This window comes from Cibotium barometz, chromosome 60 (genome assembly GCF_041138505.1).
Source record: "Cibotium barometz isolate CiBa-2024 chromosome 60, ASM4113850v1, whole genome shotgun sequence".
NCBI classification, from domain to species: Eukaryota; Viridiplantae; Streptophyta; class Polypodiopsida; order Cyatheales; family Cibotiaceae; genus Cibotium; species Cibotium barometz.
In genome coordinates, this window is record NC_141105.1 from 10,353,913 (window position 1) to 10,375,666 (window position 21,754).

The 21,754-nt window shown below is 44.5% G+C and overlaps 1 protein-coding gene and 1 pseudogene across 6 annotated transcripts; both read right to left on the minus strand.

Annotated features, from left to right (window-relative positions):
* Positions 1–741: 741 nt before the first annotated feature.
* On the minus strand, positions 742–20,987 carry LOC147604962 (LRR receptor-like serine/threonine-protein kinase FEI 2). Of its 6 annotated transcripts, XM_086794400.1 has the most exons (15): positions 19,937–20,783; positions 19,633–19,672; positions 19,368–19,511; positions 18,968–19,103; positions 18,800–18,871; positions 18,618–18,689; positions 4,701–4,772; positions 4,442–4,513; positions 4,220–4,291; positions 4,003–4,133; positions 3,740–3,913; positions 3,099–3,431; positions 1,690–1,944; positions 1,405–1,538; positions 742–1,303 (listed from the first exon to the last, which is right to left on the minus strand). In XM_086794400.1, exons 3-15 carry the CDS (start codon positions 19,501–19,503, stop codon positions 1,085–1,087), a joined length of 1,878 nt encoding a protein of 625 aa, XP_086650526.1. In that variant the 5' UTR covers positions 19,504–19,511; positions 19,633–19,672; positions 19,937–20,783; the 3' UTR covers positions 742–1,084. The 6 variants fall into 6 exon arrangements, with proteins under 6 accessions (XP_086650526.1, XP_086650529.1, XP_086650528.1 ...); XM_086794403.1 differs by lacking the exons at positions 19,633–19,672; positions 19,937–20,783 and adding an exon at positions 20,969–20,987; XM_086794402.1 differs by lacking the exons at positions 19,633–19,672; positions 19,937–20,783 and adding an exon at positions 20,841–20,859.
* On the minus strand, positions 17,839–17,959 carry LOC147604963 (5.8S ribosomal RNA; annotated as a pseudogene; the record flags this gene model as incomplete).
* Positions 20,988–21,754: the final 767 nt, after the last annotated feature.

The window sequence follows — 21,754 nt, forward strand, 5'->3', positions numbered from 1 at the left end:
GGGTCTCTACACACGCTTGAAAAGGACAGCTATGAGGTCTTAAGGCACACACTCATTGTGGGATTCTCATCTAGTGGAGCCAGATGAGCCCTATTACACAAATCTATAACCTCAAGTAAGAGGAGGAAGAGATAATGTGGGACTATACTACTTAACCAAGTATCTCCACATGAGATGCAGCCCTTGTGAGCGTCAGATAAAGCTTCAAATTTGAAGCAAGCATCAAAAGAGCCTAAGACACAAGCCCGAAAGACAATAGTGGTCCCTAAAGAGCGTAAGACACAAGCCCCAAAGACAAAAGTGGCCCCTAAAAAGGCTAATAAACAAGAACCAAAGGTCCAAAAGAAGAAGACCTTGAAGAGCACCCAAAAACGTAATGCGCAATCAGTTGTCAAGGACGTCGTTGTCTCATGACTACCGAAAGCGGTTTGGACGAGAGTTCCAAAGCTACCTTGTGGAGAGACTGTGAGTGACATACATATTTAAAAAAAAATGGAATAAAAAAAGTAGAGATAAAAAGAGTTACTATAGTTGATTTTTTTCAGCTTTGGTTTGATTTCAAAAAGCTTGAGTTAAACAAAATTGTAGTACATCTCAAAGTCTCAAATGCAAGCCAAAAGGAAGACTAACGAGGGTCCAAATTTGATGCTTACATGGATGAATGTTTCAATCAGTCTTTAAAGCTACTAGATGGATGATACAAGATATAGACCATAGAAATCTAGATCTATTGCAAGAAACTTTGTCAAAAAATGATGATTTGGATTTCTGGCATCTTGTTCAGCATAGTACGAAAACAGCTTCATACAGTGTCATGTAATGGACCTATAATAAACTCTAATGGCACCAAACAACCGTGTACTTTATGTTTACAAGAGTTATACAATGACTATACAACTTGATGCTGTGATTTCTATATGTTGAGACATCAACTCTCATGTATGTATGTATACATGGAGTTTGTAGACTCCTTGAGCTGCTGTGCTAATCACTGCTGTGTTGCTGTTCTTACTATTACAGTCGCAGCATAAAGAATAAAGAATGAATGAGATTTTATTATAAGAGAACAGAAGCAAACTGCTGCTTATTCTGAGCTGGATTCATAGAAATCACTGGAACACGGAGACATGGCCTCCGCTTCCAACATTTTCACGACCATGTGCATGGTCGGCCTTTTGTCCAATACCGGCTGTACACACATAGTAGCAATGGAAAGCACCGTCTCCAAGCTCTGTGTTGTTGGATATTCACATGATGGGTCGATAATGTCCTTCAGTCTCTTCTCCTTTATGAGGGTATTGACCTATTTAAAGGAAGATAACAGCTCGCCATCAATGCTAGATAGCAGGACAAATCTTGCAAAACCATACAAAAAAGACAGTGAGGTTTGAGCCGCACACTAACCCATCCAACAATGTTCAACCCTTTCTCCACAAAAGATGAGTCCGTTGGCCGCTTTCCACTCAAAAGCTCAAGTAAAACCACCCCATAGCTGTATACATCAGCCTTCTCTGTTGCTCTTCCATTGAGTAGATATTCTAAATGTAAAATGGCCAAGACATTCTTTAGTTTCCAATGATTCATGTGTGTATGCATGCATGCATGCACGCACGCGCGCGCGCGCGCACACACACACACACTCATGAGCACTTTGAGAAAAAATCCTGTCCCTTGCAATGAAGCTTTTACCTGGAGCCAGGTATCCAAATGTCCCGGCAACAACTGTTGTCACGTGTGTGTCGTCCTCCTCCAAAAGCTTGGCAAGTCCAAAGTCTGATACATGTGGCTCAAGGTTTTCCCCTAGGAGGATATTGCTGGACTTGATATCGCGATGTATGATACGTGGCAAGCAGTCATGGTGCAAGTATGCCAATCCTCGTGCTGCTCCTAGAGCAATTTTCAGCCTGGCTCCCCATGAAAGAGTTGCCTCTGCTATATTTCTTCCTATGAAGAGAAACAATCAAGCTTATCATTTCCATCAAAACATCCCAGCTGAATGAACAGTTTAGAAATGGCAAAAAAAAACCGATCCCAATGCTGCCATGTCATATCGTGATGCCAGTTATGTTCCATAGGCAGGTTCCCATGGAAGGGCACAGGTGTGAGCAAGATCAAGTTGCAAGATTGCAGTGCCGGCGGGAAGAGTTCACCTTGGCAATGGTACAGCTGGCGTAGCAGCCATCTCTTCACATACAACAGATAAGTTTCTGAACAGAATAAGATAGATCTTCACAGGAATGTTTCTGAGCAGAATAAGATGGATCTTTACAGGTGTGCGTGCCAACACGATCATGAATAGGTGGAGTACCTGGGGTGGGTTACCCTTGGCTGCAGCTGAGGGTGCCTGGTAGCTTCTGAGACACTGCAACATTGCATATGGGGGTGTAGAGCTGCTCAGAGGATTTGGGGCTCTGTAGCTCAGCTTATGTGCAGACTGAGGAGAGATACCATTTTATGTTACTTGGGGTGCTGTTGCTTGCTGGCTCACTCAGTCTGGTCCACAAATATTTTTTTGAAGGCAGGGATCTGGACACTGCCATAATGATATGCAGAGGTGTAGCCCAACGCTGCATGCTACTGGATATTCCACATACACAGGATAGACCACCTCTGCAGAGGATTGATACTACTTGAGAGCTCATTGCCAGTATCACAGCTTGGCAGATTTGGAGGGCCAGATGCACAGAGGCTATTGAGGGCATTCAGATATATGACTCTCGGTGCATTTGTGCTATATGGGGAGATATTATTCACACTCTTATGGCCACACCATCCAGATCTGCGCAAGCAAGGCGCACTGTTTTCATGAATATATGCAGGGACCATCCAGATTTGCGCAAGCAAAGTGCACTGTTTTCATGAGGAAGTGGGATCAAGGAATTTTTTTCTCTTCGACCCCCACAGGACTCTCTTGGCACCTTCGTGCCCCATATTGGTTGAGATCACCCTGCATTTTGGGATGAGGTCTTTCTTTGTTCCGGCTTCCAGCCATGATTTTTTATTGTCTATCATACTTATAGAAGTCTCCTTTCAGTAAAAAAACAAAAAAATAAATAAATGGGAAGCAAAATCAGGTGTTCGGAAAAGCTTTATCTTACCATGAAGAGCTTCATCCAGGTTTCCTCTAGGCAGGTAATCATAAATGAGCAACCTTGCTGATGGTGCGTTGCCATAACCTCGTAGATTGACTAGATTTCTGTGTTTGATGCTACCCAAGACCTCCAATTCTCTCTCAAAAAATCTGTCTGAGCTTATATTGCGTTTTTCAATCTTCTTCACAGCGAATACGTTGCCATCCTCCATCACAAGCCTGTAGACTGTGCCAAATCCGCCATACCCAATGATACTGCTCTCTGCAAGCAGCTCTATTCTCCTCACTATTTCCTTGGACGTGTAAGGTAGATCCCCATGGAAGAAGACTACTTTTGGAACTGCAAAATTATCACTCAGAAACTAAGTTAAGAGTAAAAAGTTGAGAGGCCCTTAAAGCCCCTTTGAATGCATGCTTCTCAAACTTATGCATGTTTTTGGTATCAGTCAAGGGCTTCACATATGAGTTAAAAGGGGTGATTGTGGCTTGTCAATGTATATGGACGAGGACCTCTCCCATCCATGTATGAAAGATCTCCCCCATCCAACTGATGGGCGAGGAACTGCCCAAACAACCAAAAAAACCATGAAATTTTACCTGTTTTTGAACCTGCTTGCTTGTGGGAGAGGGGAATTAAAGTACACTTACCAGTGACAGTTTCAACTATTGCATCCGAGTCACGGGGCTTTGACTTCCTCCAAAACTTGTGGTACAAGAAACATCCCCAAAAGCACATCAAGGCAACAAGGAGTGAAACGCCCACAGTGCCGAGTGCACTGACAAGGAGCTCCGTTGAGTAATGTCGAGACTTCTTTGGAAGACCTGGGCGACCAAGAGATCTTGATGTATTACCATGGTCTTATTCTAGGGAATCAGCAACTCGAATACCTTTATAAAAAAAAACATCTCACCAGCAGGAGGAACACCCTCTAACCCTATCAAAGGGGTTGTGAAAGAATCAGGACTTGCAGTAGGTCCCTCTAGCTGACTGATGCAGATCGCCCCGACTTGCGGTCCACACAGTTTGAAATTCCCAGCAAATCTGCACCCTCAAAAGAAATATCTGAAGTTCACAGAAAATCTCATGGCTTCAACACTTTGAAGTTAAAAATTATTCCAGATACTTACGACTTTGCATTGAATTTACTCAGCACTCCACCTTCTGGGATTTCACCAGTCAGGAAATTTGTAGAGACATTACTGGAAGAGACATAGGATTTCATGCTGTCAGAGTGAAGTCAATGGTGATTTTCTCATGATACCAGAGTAAAGTCAATGATAACTGTTTGCATTACTATCTGGCTGCCATCAACAAACAGCATATGCAACCTTCTAAAACCAGATACTCACAAAAGGGTAAGTTTTCGAAGATTTCCAAGAGATGTAGGAATTTTCCCGCTCAGAGAATTGCTAGAAATGTCCCTGTTTTGAAAAGTAGGAAAGGTAAGGCCATGTAAAGTAATAAGGCTGCATCACTGCCTTACTTGCGGCTCACAGAAAAACCGAATGTGGGATTTTTATCTTCCATGTGTAAGATCAAATGTATCTTCTGAATTAATCTCTAAGATTTCATGTGTTTTTGATACCATGTACAAGTCATGGGACTTACAGAATCATAAGTTGAGACAGCTTGCCAAGCTCACCAGGTATGTGGCCGCTCAAATAGTTCACCTCCAAGTACCTGCATGCACCGATCAGCATGGTTGGGAGAATGCCATCGACAAAACTTGAAGTAAAGTAAGGGAAAAACTTAAGTAAGGTTGTTCCAGAAGTCCAAAGCAAGGCAGCACTCCTTTCATCAGCCTAATGGTGTGCATCCTTTTGGGCAATAGACCTCCCTTTACTAATATATGAAGCCACAATGTTCAAGCACTCTTGTAAGCAAGACATCCTTCGTCCCAAGTCTGTCTAAATCACCACCAAAGCTTTTCACCTGGAGCACAAGGATGGGCGGATGCCATCGGTTTGTAATCAAGTTTTTGCAAGTAGTAATATTGTTTATTCTCCACTTCTTTCTGCAATTTAGTGCTTTGTATTGTGTTGATTTAGCTACTGTGTATTTGAAGGTAGATTTGGAGAGAGAGCCCAATTTGCAAATAATGCAGCCGCTCGTGTCCACCCTTCACCTTTTGGTGATGGGAAGTTGGATGGGACAAATTACACTCTTTGGAAGTTCAAGATTAGGTCTATTCTTGATTCATATGAGATGTGGGAAACCGTGACAGGAGAAGCCGGGTCCTACTCTGGATTCAGCAGATCCACTATAGATCATACTGCTAGATTTTGTTCTCGCTTGGGCATGGAGGTGAAGGAATGTAGATACACACTGTGCCATTGTCACAGTATCACTAATTCGGTGATGACCCTGATTCAACATACTACCATAGCTTTAAGCATGGCAAGTTCTAAAGAACGAGTATGAGATGAGTACTCAGACAAGGATTCAAAACCTTGAGAATCAGCTTTTAGCAGAAAGGCATTTTAATGAAGAAGCATTGAGCAATTCATATTGCGGATAAAGAATTTGCAAGATCAAATGGCGGCGGTGGGGATCACTAAGACCAATGAGGAGTAGGCACGCAGGTGCATCAGAGTGTTGTCCTCGAAGAATGATAGTTTGGTGACCTCACTGAACACGTAGGTGTGCAACCCGCCTCTTACTTTTGAGGAGTTCGGCGCAATGCTGGTGGAGGAGATGCGTTTCAAAGCTAGAGATGATATTGATGCGGCATTCTCTGCAAATACAAAGAAAGGCAAGGGGAAGGGCTCCGGTAACCCCAATGCTTTTGAAAAGAAGAAGAAATCTAAGACAGAGTGTTTCTACTATGACCAGCCCGGTCACGTGGTCAAAACATGTAGACTAAAGGAAGTAGATGAGAAGAATGAAACTTTGAAGCCTTGGAAGAAAGAGTCCGGGAACAATGCTGAAGTGGAATACGCCAAATGCCCAACCATGGGTTCAAGCACTATTTCTTTTATTTCTAGCAATGGTGATACTAAGAAGTTATCCGATGTCCTTTATGTTCCATACATCAAGAGGAATCTGCTATCTATTGTGAACATAGGTGACTGTGACTTGAAGGTTCTCTTTGATAAGGCTGGTGCAGTCATCACAGATACAGCGGCAATCTCGTTGGGAAAGAAATCTAGCGCAACAACTTGTATGAGTTGTTGGCTTTTATATCCCGAGCTGATATGGGGACAAGCAAGCTATGGCATAAGAAATTTGGGCACCTGAGCTTTGTAGTCATGAAGGAGATGCAAAGGTTTGGGATTGTGGCACATCTACCAGCATTTTCAAAGATGTCAGATGTGTGTGAAGCTTGTATGGGCAAGTAGCATCGGCATGCATTTCCACATGAAAGCAAGAATCATGGGAAGGCTCCTCTAAAGCTTGTACATACAGATCTCTGTGGTAAAACGCCAACCATTGCATTGGGTGGTTCTTCCTACTTCTTGTTACTGATCGGCGACTTCATTAGGAAGATGCGGGTGTATTTTCTTCGGAATAAGACGGAAGCTTTTTGAAAGTTCAAAATATGGCATAACTTGGTAGAGAATGAGACAGGAAAGAGACTACAAAAGTTTCGAACAGATTGAGGAGGAGAATTCACATCAAGTGAGTTCAATGCCTACTGCAAGGAACATGGCATCAAGAGAGATTTGACAGTTGCTCATACTTGGCAACAAAACAGTGTCGCAAAGCGCAAGAATCGTATAATGGTGGAGATAGCGTGGAGTATGCTCAAAGGCAAAGAATATAGAATTCTTTTTTGGGCCGAGGCAGTTAACATTACAGTGCATATCCTTAACAGGAGTTACACAAAGGCAATGAAGAGCATGGCCGTTCAAGAGGCTTATCCAGGTAAGAAACCCTCAGTTGCATATTTTAGGACATTTGGGTGTGACTGTTTTGTGCACGTTCCAAACTCATCTAGAACAAGTGGGATTCCAAGAGCAGAAAGTGTATCTTCTTGGGGTACAGTATGGAGTCAAAGGGTTATCGACTATACGACCCTGAGGCAAAGAAGATAATTGTCAGCCACCGTGATGTGGTATTCAAGGAACAATCTCATTAGGTGGAGGAGAGGGCTCTGTCCACACTATTCTTCAACAAAGAAGTAGTCCAATACTTTGGAAGGAACAATCTCATTAGGTGGAGAGGGCTCTGTCCACACTATTCTTCAACAAAGAAGTAGTCCAATACTTTGGAAGGCCAAGTACAAGTCTAATGGTACATTGGATTAGTACAAGGCAAGACTCATGGGCGAAGGATTTTGCATAGGTCAAGGCAAGACTCGTGGGCGAAGGGTTCGACTTTTAGGAGACATACGAATAGTGGTCAATCTAGCTGTGGGGGTCAATCTAAAGTACCATACGAATAGTGGTACCACAGCTAGATTGACCCCCATAGCTAGATTGACCACTATTCATATGGTACTTTGCCTTGGTCGCTCATGGAAAGTGACCAGTATTGCAAATGGATGTGAAGTTAGCATTTTTGAATGGCCATCTCAAAGGTTTACGTGGCACAGCCAACCGGGTTGGAGATACCCTGTTTAGAAAACAAAGTGTGCAGACTCCATAAGGCATTGTATGGATTGAAACATGTCCCTCGGGCATGGTACCAACAAATAGATGCTTTCTTTGTAAGTAAGTATTGATCTTTCTAAATGCCCATCAGATGCAAATTTGTATATTTTCTCTGAGTAAGGCAGGTACATGATCATTGTTCTATATGTGGACGACCTCATTATGACGGGGAACCATGAAGAGAAGATCCAGCAAACATAGGAGATGATGAGTTCAGAGTTTGATATGACAGATCTTGGGCTTATGCATTTTTGTTTGGGGATAGAGGTCTGGCAAGAGTTAGATGGAATCTTCATTTCTCAGCAAAAGTATGCAAGAGAGATTCTAAAGGCATTTGGCATGGCTAAGTGCAAGTCAGTGGTTACACCCATGGGGGTTGATGCGAAGCTTTTTGTTGAAGATGCTTCTCCACTGTGGATATGGAGTCCAAGAGTTGGTGGGGAGTTTGATCTTCCTATGCAATACACAGCCTGACATTAGCTTTGTAGTTGGTGTCCTTAGCAGGATCTCAAATCAGCCCCAAGTGAACCAGTAGAAGGCAGGGATGCGGGTGTTGAAATACATCAAAGGTACCGTTGGTATGGCATCACTTACAAATCGGGCCATTCCTTGACTGGATTTTGTGACTCAAATTGGGTCGGGTTTATGAGAATATATGAATATGAAGCGGAAGAAAATAGAGATCACACAAGAGAGAGTACACGGCCAAGAGAGATCCAACACTTGAGCCAGAAACTAAAATGTATTGAATGAATTATGAATGAACAATGTCCATGCTTATATACATATCTGTAGAGCCAGTCGGCTTGTAGGGCTAGAGGACAAATGTCCACGACTCATAAAAATGCCTAAAAACTATGGGAAAATTCCCTAATTGCATCATATAAATATCTAGATAAAAGGGGAAATAAAATGGAGATTCAATGCTGGAGATGACATGTCCAACACCTCCTCCCAGCTCTTGCACGGGGGTCTAACTCCCATACGGGTGAGCTGATCAATAGTATCTCGAGGAAGAGGTTTGATGAAGAGATCAACAAGGTTGTCCTAAGAAGGACAATACTCAAGTGTAATGATGCAGTCAAAGTGGACCTCAATATGTTTGGTCTTGTCATGGAAGGATGAAGATCGAGTCAACACCAAGGCACTCTAGCTCTTCGTAAGAATACAGATCGGAGAAACCGAGAGTACATCAAGATTGCTCAACATCTGGAACAACCATAACAGCTCATAGCACGTATCCACATAAGCACGGTACTCAAACTCAGTAGAAGATAAAGAAACTGTATTCTTCTTCATGGATCTCCAAGAAGTAAGACAGGAACCAAGAGTGAAGCAATAACCAAAAGTGGATCATCGAGTATCCTGATCACCTGCCTAATCAGCATCTAAGTATCCAACAGGCTCAGTGCCTCCTCTGAAAGAGAGACCATAGTCCAAGGTGCTGGATAAGTATCGGAGAACCCTCAAAGCGGCCTACCAATGAGAATCGAGAAAACTGACTGAGAACACTAACCTGTAAGAAATGTTGGGCCTAGTGTAAGTCAAATAAATAAGAGAACCAACAAGCCTCCAATAGTGTGTACTGTCCTTGCACTTAGGATCCTGAAAACCTTGAGGTTGTTCAACATACACCTCCTCATGTAAGTCACCATTAAGAAAGGCAGATTTGACATCCATTTGGTAAACGGGCAGTGCTCATGAGCAAGAACTGTCCAGATGGTGGGGTTTCTGGCTGTAGGAGCAAAAGTATCCTCATAATCCACACCCTCAATCTGAGAGTACCCCTTTGCAACATCTGGCTTTGTGTTTGTCTAGAGATCCATCAGCATGAAACTTGGTCTTAAAGACTCACTTGACTGCAATGACCTATCGATGCAGAGGCCGGTCCACAAGCTCCCATGTACTATTCCTCTCAATGGAATCAATATCGGCCTCCATGGCTGCACCCGCCACTCAGGAAGAGCAAGAGTCTCTTTAGCTCAATAGGCTCATATGACCGTATCACTATACTCAGCAGGGCGAGTTTACAAGAATGACGAAGCTGTTGTAATCTCCGTGCCCGTGTCGAAGATTGTGTTGAAGAATCAGCGAGTTGATGAAGTTCCATATTGGAGAGATGAGAATCATGAATAGTGGTTTCCAACCATCGTGGAATCTTGGGGAAAATCCTCCGTTGCACAAGAGCAGGAGGAGGAGGAGAAGCCGGGGAAGGAGAAAGTGGGGGTGGAGAGGTAGGGGCTAAAGAAGTTGATGGTGGAGAAGCTGGTGATGGAGTTGGGGTGGCGAGGAAGGAGAAGGGACCTCGATGGTAAGCTCGGGATAAGAGCGAGAAATCATCTGAGGGTTCAACAAAGTGAACATCGTGAGAAATCACCAAGGATCGCAACTCCGGATCCCAGAATCTGTAAGCTTTGGAATGAAATCTATATCCAAGGAATCTTCACTTCTTGGACGTGGATCAAATTTAGATCTGTTAGAATCAGGGATATGAACATAGGCATCTGTAAGCCCAGCGGGGCGTGCTGTGATAGATTCAACCACGTGTCCAAGAGGTAAAGAGAGAGAGAGAGAGAGAGAGAGAGAGAGAGGGGAGAGAAAGAAGTATAGGGATCTTGCACAGTACACCACACTGAGCGGGGACAGGCCCCATCCCCTTTCAGGAATTTATTCACAAACAATCCACGGGCACGCTGGCCAGGATCAATACAATCAATGAATACAAAACAAACAGATATGTCGATGTAGGATATCCAAGTCGATGTCGATGTCGAGCCACAAGATCTCTGATGCCGAGCACACCACGGGGATGACCCACAAGTATCTCTCACCAGCCTAGTACCAGATCCAATATCCAAGTCCAAGTCCAAATCCAAGTCCAAGTTCCAAATCCAAATCTCAAGTCCAAATCCAAATCCAAGTAACTCAATACCCAATCTTGAAGAAAATCCTCAAGAAGCTTTCTCGAAAAAGCAAACACCCAAGGTAGCAGATATATGAGTCTGATAGCCAATTTCCCTTACTGACGATCTAGAGGAAATGTTGGTAGCATTGGTGGCTATGAGCGGCTCTGCACACGTGGCAAGCGGCTTTGCATAGGCAACGGCCGAGTTGAGCTGGGCGGTGACGGCTCTAGCCAGCTGAGCTTGGTGGCGGCCAAGTGCAAGTTGCTTTTTGGAAAAGCGGCCTCCTTTAGCTTTTTGGTTCAGCTCAGCCTCCTATTTCCAATGGTGCCCTTGGCTTCCTGGATACATGTGGCAACAATCTGCAAGGTGTTGGTGTCAATGATATGAAGGACAGAACTGTCGAAGTAGATACCATATCCTTTCTCTGCAATCCGAAAAACTGAGAGGAGATTGCTGGAGAGTTTGGGAACATGAAGCACATCCCAGATGGTAGAAAGTTGGCTCGGGGAAGAGTTAAGTCGCACATTACCAATCGGAGAGGCCTCCAAGTTGGAAGCATCACCAAAATATGACACCGTCGAAGAGCTGGGATGAATGTCATGAAGAATGGTCCTGTCAGGAGTCATGTTAGTAGTACACCCACTATCAACCACCCAATCCATAAGACGTGAGGTGGAAGGAACATGATAGTCAGAGGGAAGCTCTGTTAGAAGTCATCTCCTGTCTTTATTAGACACTAGGGCCTCTGTTGTGGGTGTGCCCGCCCTGTATAGGTGTTTTCTCATTTTTCCTCACTCCCCGTATTTTTCCTCACTCCCCATATTTTTTTCCCATTTTTCCATGGTGTGGGTGGCTGCTGCCACATGCTAGCAGGAGCAACTGGAGCTGGCCGACTGCACTCTTTTGCACATGGAGCTGGCCGACCTGCTCAATAGGGGTCGTGGGTGATTTCTATGCTGACCAACTGGAAGTACCCAGTCGTGTGGGCTGGCGGCGCATCTCAACACTAGCCGACTGCAGTTTGGGGCCATATAAATAGGTCCCATTGCCCCCACATTGTTGTATTCAGTTTTCATTGCGGGATCTTGTGTATAGAGAAGAGTTACACGCCTATCTCTCTCCTTCTCTTGTGCTGTCTGTTTTCTGCACTCTACTTGCTCTTGTGATCTCAGATTTTGTTATCATCTCCGCTGCGTATTTTGACATGGTATCAGAGCCCTAGGCTCTTGAAAGATCTTGGGAGTTTTTTGAGCAAGAGGGGGATTGTTGCATTGCTGATTGGTGGACTGTTTTGGACTGTTCGGGAAGAGAAGTAGCAAGAGGAAGGCGGGCTAAGTAGCTGGACAGCCACTTGCAGGTTTAGAGTTTTTTTTTCCCACCCACCCACCCTTTTCAGTTACGTCCCCGCGATGGCAGATTTGTTAGAGATGGCTGAGAAGCATGTGAAGATCCCAACTCTCCCCACGTTCCCAGTGGACCGTCAGTTGGACGGGAACAAATACGGCATCTGGAAGGTTATGATGGAGTCTGTGCTGGAGTCATATGACCTTGCTGATTTCATCGTTATCGGGGTTCCACGGCCGGAAGCAGAGGAAGGGGAGTTACTGTCCGTGAGGCACAGGCACAAATGTGGGATCGTGTCAACGCCAGGGTCCGGTCATTTATTTTCCTCAATTGCACACCACAAGTAATCAATCACGTAAAGCATATGACGCTGGGGCCAGAGGCATATGGCACCACTTGGTTTCTCTTTATAACAGGGTATCACCCATGAAGAGGATCTCCTTGGAAGTGCAGATGCGGGTTATGAACCCTGCAAAGTCGTCGACGATGCGGGAGCACATTAACAAGCTGCAGGCCCTTTAGCAGGAAGTCCTCCAGGCTGGGAAGGAGATATCATCTGAAGACATGGCCATTACTTTGCTGTCCCACTTGCCTGCTCAGTATTCCGCTTTCTACTCCTCTTTGATTACGAGTGGCAGGCTCAGCACCATTACCTGGGAGGAGCTTGTGCCCATGGTCTTGGACCAGGAGGAACGTTTCACGAACCCTCCTCACAGCGGAGGTTCGGAGGCCTTAACTGGCCAACGGTCGAAAGGCCAGAATAACAACAAGGGCAAAGGGAAGGCTTCACCGGAGAAGTCTTTTGAGAAGAAGCCTGACTCTCAAAACGAGAGAAACTGAAGGCCGAGCAGTCCTGCAATGATTGTGGCGAGAAAGGCCACTACTGGAGGAAGTGTCCTAAGCAGACTGGGAAGAGTGCTGATTCTTCAGCCTCAGCTGCAAAGACTCTTGCATTTGTGCACTTAGAGATGATGGACTCCGATGCTTCATCGTCTTCGAGTGAGGAGGCAGTTGGCTTCACTGCAAAGGATACCCGGGAATGGATTCTTGACAATGGTGCTTCCAGGCACATGACTCCGTCCCGTGACTTCTTTCTGGATTTGAAACGGCTGTCAGGTCGCATTTTCATTGGCGACAACTCCACCATTCCAATACACAGTGAGGGCCGGATGGAGATTATTCCCGACGGCAAGGGGGGCAAGCATGCCTCCCGTGTTCTTTATGTCCCTGCTCTTGGTTTTCATCTTCTGTCAGTGCATGAAGTATGCAAGACTGGCTTTCGGGTGGAATTTGAGGAGCATTCAGTTGCTCTACGGGACGTGAGACTGGCCAGGTTGTTTGGGAAGGCAGTGTGGAGAATGGTATCTACAAGCTCTTTGCACTCTCCTCAGTGATAGGTTCTCAAGTCGGAGATCTGTGGCAAAATCGTTTTGGCCACTTAAATGTGGATGCACTGCAGCGGGCTTTCCGGGACCAGATGGTGGTGGCTTGCCATATGTTGGTAGCAGGCAAGGACGTTGCAGTTCTTGCACACGTGGTAAGGAGCATAGGGAATCCTTTCCGAAGCAGGCTTCCAGGCGGGCTTCAAAACCATTGGAGTTGATTCACACCGACTTGTGTGGACCTCAGCAGACACCATCAGTGGGAGGATCTCTCTATTTTATGCTGCTTGTTGATGATTGTACCAGATTCACGTGGGTCTACTTTCTTTCACAGAAGGACCAAACTTTTGCACGGTTCAAGGATTGGCACGTGATGGTGGAAAAAGAGTCTCAATTGCAGGTAAAGACTCTCAGGGCTGACAAAGGGGGTGAATTCTCCTCGAATATATTTCTCAGATTTTGTGCAGATCATGGCATCAAGAGGGAACTGGCCAATACACGATCACCTTCAGAGAATGGAGTTGTAGAAAGCTAGATTCTCTCCTGGATAGATAGAGAGACCTCTCATTCAGGAGGTAAGACCAGCACTTGGGAGGTGCTACTCTTTGTCAATCGGGGTCAGGATGCAATCTCCCTGAACTTTGCAGGGACTAAAGGGTCTCATCTTCTGAAGTCTTGCTTAAATCCTTGTTATCCCTCCCTTAATCTCGCCAAAATTGGATTAGTTCTATGTGGAGGAGTGGGCCTGCAGCTGTTGTAGAATGGCAGGCATCTTAGCAGGCAACACCTTCTTGGACCACGCTTCAGTGGCAGTATGGTGGCCAACAGTCTTGGATCCCCAACCTCCTATTACTGGACGCGGGCATACGACGTCAGCAGGAAGCCTTTTTCATGCCAGCCAGCGCAGCACAGGGACTAGGCCAGCTTAGGTGAGCCTTTTCTTAGAGTCTGTGGCAGCAAAAAGAAAAGCTCATTTCAGACATCCACTGGATTTGCTCCCAGATACAGACAAGCCGCACTTATCTTGCCTTCAAGATGAAGTACAGGCATTGCCACAAGCAGAGAGAGCAAGTCAACGGAGATAAGCTGAGAGGCACCAGGAAGCACTGTCGTCAGTGTGTTTAGTTGATCTCAAGGAGACAGTCATGAATGAATCTGAGGTCACAACAGAGAAGCCAGCACTGCAGTTCAAACCTAGAAGAGAAGACCACCACCATCATTGTTGAAGGCTTGTGTGGCACCCAGGCGTAGACAACAAAGTAAAAAGGTTAAGTTATAATAAAAAAATCTGCCATTAAGATCAAGGCTATAACCTTTGATGTCTTTTAAGGGGCTGTTCCTATGCAAACCTTCTTTATTCTTGCTTTCACATGATCTGGTGAAAATCCAAGCCCGTAAATTTCCTGTGCAAGTTTTTCACCTTTTTTTGGCTTGCAATAATCATCAACATAAATTTTGTTGCCGTGTGTTGATCTTATGTAGAAGCATGTCAAAGTAAGAAATGGAAAGAAGCAATGGATGAGGAATACAAATCCATCTTGAAGAATGATACATGGAAGATTGTTCCATCATCAAAAAGAAAGAAAGCAACTGAAACCAAATGGGTTTACAAACTTAAGTGCTACTCCATTTAAGTTGAATATTAAGTGTTAACTATTTACGAGACGTGTCCGAGAGTGTTTACACCTGTCCAGGTGTATCATACTCGGAATCACGTATTTTCAAAGTATGGAGCTAGTCTCTACCCTCGAGCATGTTGGGTGAAGTGGCTGTAAGGTGGGCAATAGTTCGAGGTCAGCCATGAAGACAGCCATGGTGAGGTGCCCCAGACAGCTCATCATGAAGAAATGTTTCCTTTCTGATGTGTGGGGTCTCCACACCATGGCTGCCATTTTCTCTTCAAAAGCGGGTGTCTATAGGAGTGAAAGAATGACTATGCATAGCCCTATTTATGTAGAGAAGCAATCATCCCTGGTGCTCTAGAGATCTAGAGCATATGCCATTAGTGCCTTTGTACCCAACATATGGCACATGGCTCGAAGACCTACCCTAGCTCACATCTGATAATAGGGCCCTTCGTGAAGGATTCCCCCATCTTGGACTATCCACACCATCGCCCCCATTCATAGCCAAGAGATCCCATAGCTACCAAACCATCATGATTGGCCACACATTGGCCAAGATTTACAGAGCAGTCTTGGAGTCTCAGATTAGCTCATGGGCAGAGGGACACCTATCGAGGGCCACGGGTCAGGCAGGATTTAGGAGGAGGAACTATTCTACCCTACATGACATCTTTACACTGTGGGTCTACCATTGAGGAGTGTGGAAGCAATGGGCCTTTCATTACTTCATGGCTATCAGGAAGGCTTTTGACTCTGGGCTTGAGATCAAAGATTTTTGTGAGGGAGGGCTCCAACTTATAGATTTGGGGCTCTCATGAGCTAGACCATCAAGTTAAAGTTATAATGACAAGTGTAAAGCTGAGGTGACAAGTGTGAGGCCACTTGTTTCACTTTGATCCAGAGTCCTGCCACATGTCCCAATTTAAAAGATGGTCCCCACAAAAACTTCATCTCTAAAAATATCTCAACTCGTAGACCTTCTGTCTCAAAGGTGCTTCAGCAAGTACCACCATTTGCTTAGCTTACAGACGTAATGACACGAACGAATTTCCAATGGGGGTTGTCCAAAAATAGTAAGCCTCCTAGATTTTAGGAGTATGTTGCTTTGTATTCCTCCTTATTAGAAATGTATGTAAGCGAGCTCTGCTTTCCACCAGAGATGATGTGGGGAGTGATGGCACTCTATGAGTCAATGACTGGCTGGTTTTGGGTCATGTGAGATACCATTGAGGTCAAGCAGGGCTACCCACTCTCTCCCACACTCTTTGGGCTTTACATTGAAGAGATCTAAGGGGGGTACAGGGCCACAGCTAGTCCACATAGTAGTCCCCATCCTCTTGTGTGCAGATGACCTAGTTCTGATCTCAGATTCAGCAAAGGGGTTAGAGACATCTGGATGCACTTCGGGCTTCTTGTGAGGAAAGGGATCTCAGAGTGAATCTTGGTGAAATCAGCATAATACTCTTTAACACCTCACACCATGTGGCAGCCAGACACTCCCTGCATAGAGGCAAGGCCATGGAGACAATTACTTCACTACCTTTTATTACCTTACTATCTTGACCATGCACCTAGCTGCACAGGCCCGCCTAGCATGAGCATATGCTGCTTTGGCCCGTTTGGAGAGACAATGCTTCCAGGTGCAGTTCCAGGAACCTAGCACGATGCTAGCTATAATTTGGGAGAGGGGGACTCGAGGAGGACAGAGAGAGTGCAGCTTATGATGTTTTCAGGTATGATCAAAAGTACGCCCTTTATGCCAATGGACATGTAGCCTAGTGTGGTGAGGCCTTGTGATTTGGTGAGAGACCCAAGTTCTAATGCCTGCAAGCCCCCATTGGTATTGTGGCTGTTTTGCATCGCAAGTTGCAACGCTTTCAGGTGGGAAGACCAGGTGGGTACCAAATTGCGAGTACAAAAGGATCTACTCAAGAAAAACAAAGGTAAGCCCTCTGCACCACAGGAGATAGTCCTTGCTGGTTTTGGGCAGAACCATTGGTCATTGATGCCCTCTTCCAGATGATCATCTACATTTCCCATTTGTACACATTGGAGAGGGATTGCCTTCCTTGGATGGCCTTTCATTCCTCTAGCCAGCTTGCACAAGAAGGCCATAGTAGGTCCTGGTACCCACATGCATTACCTTCAGATAGACCACCTTCATGTACAGTATGGACTCCTGATTCTTGGATCTCTCTCAGCAAGAGATCAACCGCATAATCTGCCTGCACGTGACCCAGCTTCGCACGAGTCGGACATGGGTGTCTCCACCAGAACTTCCCATGAAGCTCCAATTCTACAGGAGGGTTTAAGAGGATGGCTTTATTGAGGCACCAGAGTATCTTCACAGACACATATCACATGCGATGAGGATCGCCAGTTAAGGGTATCCTCCCACCACCTTCAGGTTGAGTCTGGGAGAGCTGAGGGCATTCCATGGGAGGCATGAGTATGCAGGTTACTATGGACTAGAGATATTGAGGTGGATGAGTGCAGATGAGATGCGCAGTCTACCATTATATACATGGGAGATTTCATTGCCTCTTCCAATATGGTTTTGGCCCCCTCTCACGGGTGATGCCGTATAGAGATTAGCGATGTTTGGTCTTTTACTTGATGGAGCTTCTCCATCATTGGTGGGAGACTGATGAGGCAGCACTCAGGGAGGCAGGATCGGTTGGACATCTCTTAGACCTCCATTATAAACTTATTTGGGCCCCTCCATGCGACCATGACAACCACCACCCTGGCTTGCCTGAACCACAGAGAGCACAAACGTCACAGCAGCCCACAACAATCTGGCACCACATGTCTAGGGAGTCACTAGAGAGAGAGCACCATATGTCCCTGTCCTCGGAGATCTAGACTCTCCACCCACCAGCTGCCAACAGATCCTCAGACACCATAGAGATGTACTGCCATACTCAGTGATCCACAGAATTCTGAATTCACACTACATATCACATTTCACTGCATTCTCCATTGTTGCAAGAGCCAAGGTATCCGTTGCTGACAGTCATTGCTACATACATTGATCCTCCTGGAGGGAGAGGTCTCAGTCCAGAGCTCGTTTGCCACAGTGCCTTGTGCCCCCAAGGACAAGGTAGACATTGCTGCACTAAACACCATTCAGACACCATAGAGATGACATCTGATGAGCTTTGACCTCTCTTTCTTGTATACACGGGTCCACATAGTAGATGTTTCTTTTTCATATCTCTGACATCTAGTTATTCATGAATCATATCTACTCATTCTAAGTCTCATAGACCCCTTGGGTCTTTCGTAGACCTTTGATACACATCCTCTCTCTCTCTCTCTCTCTCTCTCTCTCTCTCTCTCTCAACCAAATCTAGGGGTGCTCTATTAGTCACCTACTTTTTTTTGCTTATACCAGGCTGGACAATTTACAACAGCTACCAATGTGCACGTGATGCCTCCAACTATCATAGACATGGTTGATACTCATCCAAGAGGTGCTTCTTGTTGGCAACAATACTCAATCAAAGATGCAACTCTTCCTCAGATACATACATTTCATGCATACACGTATAAAACTGCCCTCGAATTCCTACATTTGATGCATTTGTACATGCACACACCCATAAACTTGCCCTCAAATTCATACATTTCAGGCATCAATACAAATAAACAGAGAGGAGAGGTAGAGACTCACAAGGCTTTTAGTCTAGAGCAGTTGCTGAGATCAGGTGGTATGGCACCAAACAGATTGTTGTAATGTAGTCCCCTGATCATAAAAACTGACATTATTTCCTAAGCCACTAAATCAGTGAATGCCAGTAAATGAAAACCACATGTTAAGGTATTCACTATAATTGTATGCAGCCAAAGACATACAATCTTCGAAGTTGCGCAAGCTTGCCGAGAGATGGCGATATGTACCCGGATAGCTTTCGGAATGGTAGATTCCTGGGAAACATGGTATGGCAACAACCGCATCATGAAACTTTTGTCAGTTGCATTGTTAGTGTGTGATTAGATTTTTCATGCTTTTATGATTCTTACAAATAGATAACACGTTTTGTATGAGGATCACAAGTAACTCCGGGCCAATGGCATGGGTCTTCATCCCTTTCTCTCCAGTGGGCAAGCACACCATCTGAACCTTTTATGCCCAATTTAAACTTGAGCAAAGCCTGGCCTGAAAGAAGCAAAAGAAATCATCAAAGTCTTGGCCTTAAAGCAAAAGAAAAATCAAGCAACAAAAGCCAAAAAAGTCATCAGTAACCAGGTCCTCAAAAAAAAAAAAAACCAAAATTAAGCAACTCACATATCAACCAGACTGTTTATAGCAATCAGATGTGAGGAAACACAGGATTAATTTTTCACTTAACACGCTGAAAGTGATTCTTTATTCACTACACCACCATACAATGCTGCAAAAAGGATTAATTTTTTCGCTTACCATCTGGGCTCAGAGCATGGATATGGTATCCTGCGAGGAGTATGAGGAGGACGCCCAAATGCAAGCCCTTCATTTTGAACTGCGAAAACCTGTCATCGGTCTTTGCTGCTTGTAGCTCTCTGTGCTTGGATGGCATTTTCCAAACTGGGGGCAAACAAGAACAAAAGTAATTAGTCTCCAATTAGAAGGAGATTAAGAGTAAATTAGGGATAAAACCAACTGTTTGGAGGGAAAACGAACTACAGATTATCGTTTCGACAGTTACATTTTGCAAACCCACTTCACAATTTCAAAGCTTGAGGCTTCTGCACAAGATGTTCCCTTTGATTAACACTTCATCATGATTAGCGGAGAAAAAGGAGGAGGTAAAATACTTGAGTAACCGTTAACGCTAACCACATTGTTAAATCCAACTAGATATGTTTAACAGCCCAATTGAGCCCTGTTTTCCATTAACAGCCTAGTTGGCTAATTAATTGTTCCATTTACAGGCCAACTCAGTAATTTGTTTCCGTCAACAAGCTAGATTGGCACTTCATTAACAATTGCCAAAAATGAATGGTAGAGACCTGTTTTTTGGGTACTATTATTGTTATGTGGTAAATGAAAAATTAATCTGATGTGCGACACCCCCTCATCGTCTTGATCAGAAAACAGTAAAGGTCACGTGATTCTCACTCAAGCCAGAAAGCAACGCCCAAAAATCAAAAAGCAAAGAGCGGAAAGCAGAGAAAAATCTTTGAGCGGATAGGTATCTTAGCGAATAATAAGCTATTGGGCAGCCAATTTTCTCACTGTCGACTCTGGAGTGTGGCAGAAGGAAAAGAAAAATTAGGAGCCATAAAAATCATTCAGCCCCCTAAAAAAAAGCAGCCAGCGTTCTTTGTCTGTAGTACGCAGCCCCAGTTCGAGAAAATCAAAATAAAATAATAAATGACGACCCACTTGAAAAAATGCCCAAAAAAACAAGGAAAATCAAGACCCAATTGTTTGGAATGCAAAAAATTAAGACCCAATTGAGAGAAATGCGCAGTCGCAGAACTGAAGGTTAAAGCTAAGATTGCATGAAATAATTAAAAATGTAGATTAGTATAAAGAAAACGGCAAATGGGGGGAACTATGGGCTAAAAGATGCCGATTATTAGGTTCTAAAAACCAAGAGAGATGATGATTTGGCTATCCAAAATCAAATTAGCTGGCTAGTAGAATCACAAATGCAGATTGGGCTGTAGATAGGAATCAGAGGGATGTAAATTGGGTTAATTTAAAAATGTGAAAATTCAGCTCAATGCAGAGTGTGTTATGGACTGTAGCCTGGCTTCAGAACAAGGACAATCCAGGGTAGGGCAAGGGGAGAGAGAGAGAGAGAGAGAGGGGATGATTCTTTTATTTTTTTAAAATCTGGTGAGTAGCATAGCACTCAAACAAGAAAAAAAGCTGCACATGAGAACTGTTGGGCATAGAGGCTTAAACCTTAGATACAGCATGCAACTGTTGTGTAGGCAAACACAACACTTGCAGGGGGGAGAGAGAGAGGGGGGAGAGAGAGAGGGGGGAGGGGGAGGGGGAGGGGGAGGGGGGGTGTATCCACATTTGTGTACCTATGGTGGTTTTTTCTTTTTTTGCCAGTGTGTCTTTGAAGAGGGGTGCATGGGGGCAGTCTTTGCATCAGATGAGAGAGTACATTTGTTTGGCAGAGGCCACCCTCTTGGTGTGGGGAACAGGGGTTGAATAGTATGTACTATATGACTACCTTATTGAAGTGATGGGAACTTGGGGAAGACATTTATACTATCCATAAATTTTAAATAACGAGAAAAGACATTAACTTGCATAAGAAACCTCTCTCAAACACTCTCTCTCTCACTCTCTCTCTCTCTCTCTCTCTCTCTCTCACACACACACACACACACACTTGTTTGCATATGGGTCCGAGCTCACAAACTCTAAATTCAAATCACATTCCCATCATATGTAGTGAGTTGGCAATCCCATTCCCATCATATGTCATGAGTTGGCTTGTCTATGATATTAAAATCTCTCTCTCTCTCTCTCTCTCTCACGCGCGCGCGCACACTCAAAAACTAACTTACTAAGAGAGATTATCTTTCTCTCTTTCAAAGGGAGGATAAGGATCCTCCCTTTCACAGCAAGTGTGTGTATGTGCGTAAGCGCGAGACACAGAGAGACAAATAGATAAACAAAGACATAGATGTGTGAAGAAGGGGAGAGGGGGGTGGAATCTAGTTACTCAAGCCGTTTTACTCAAATAGTAAAAGAACCATCAAAAGATAATATGGCTAAAAGGTTTTACGGAGTGTGGAAATCACAAGAAAAAGTTTTGGTTGATTGATTCTTGAATAATTGAAGAATGAAGTGTAGCTCAT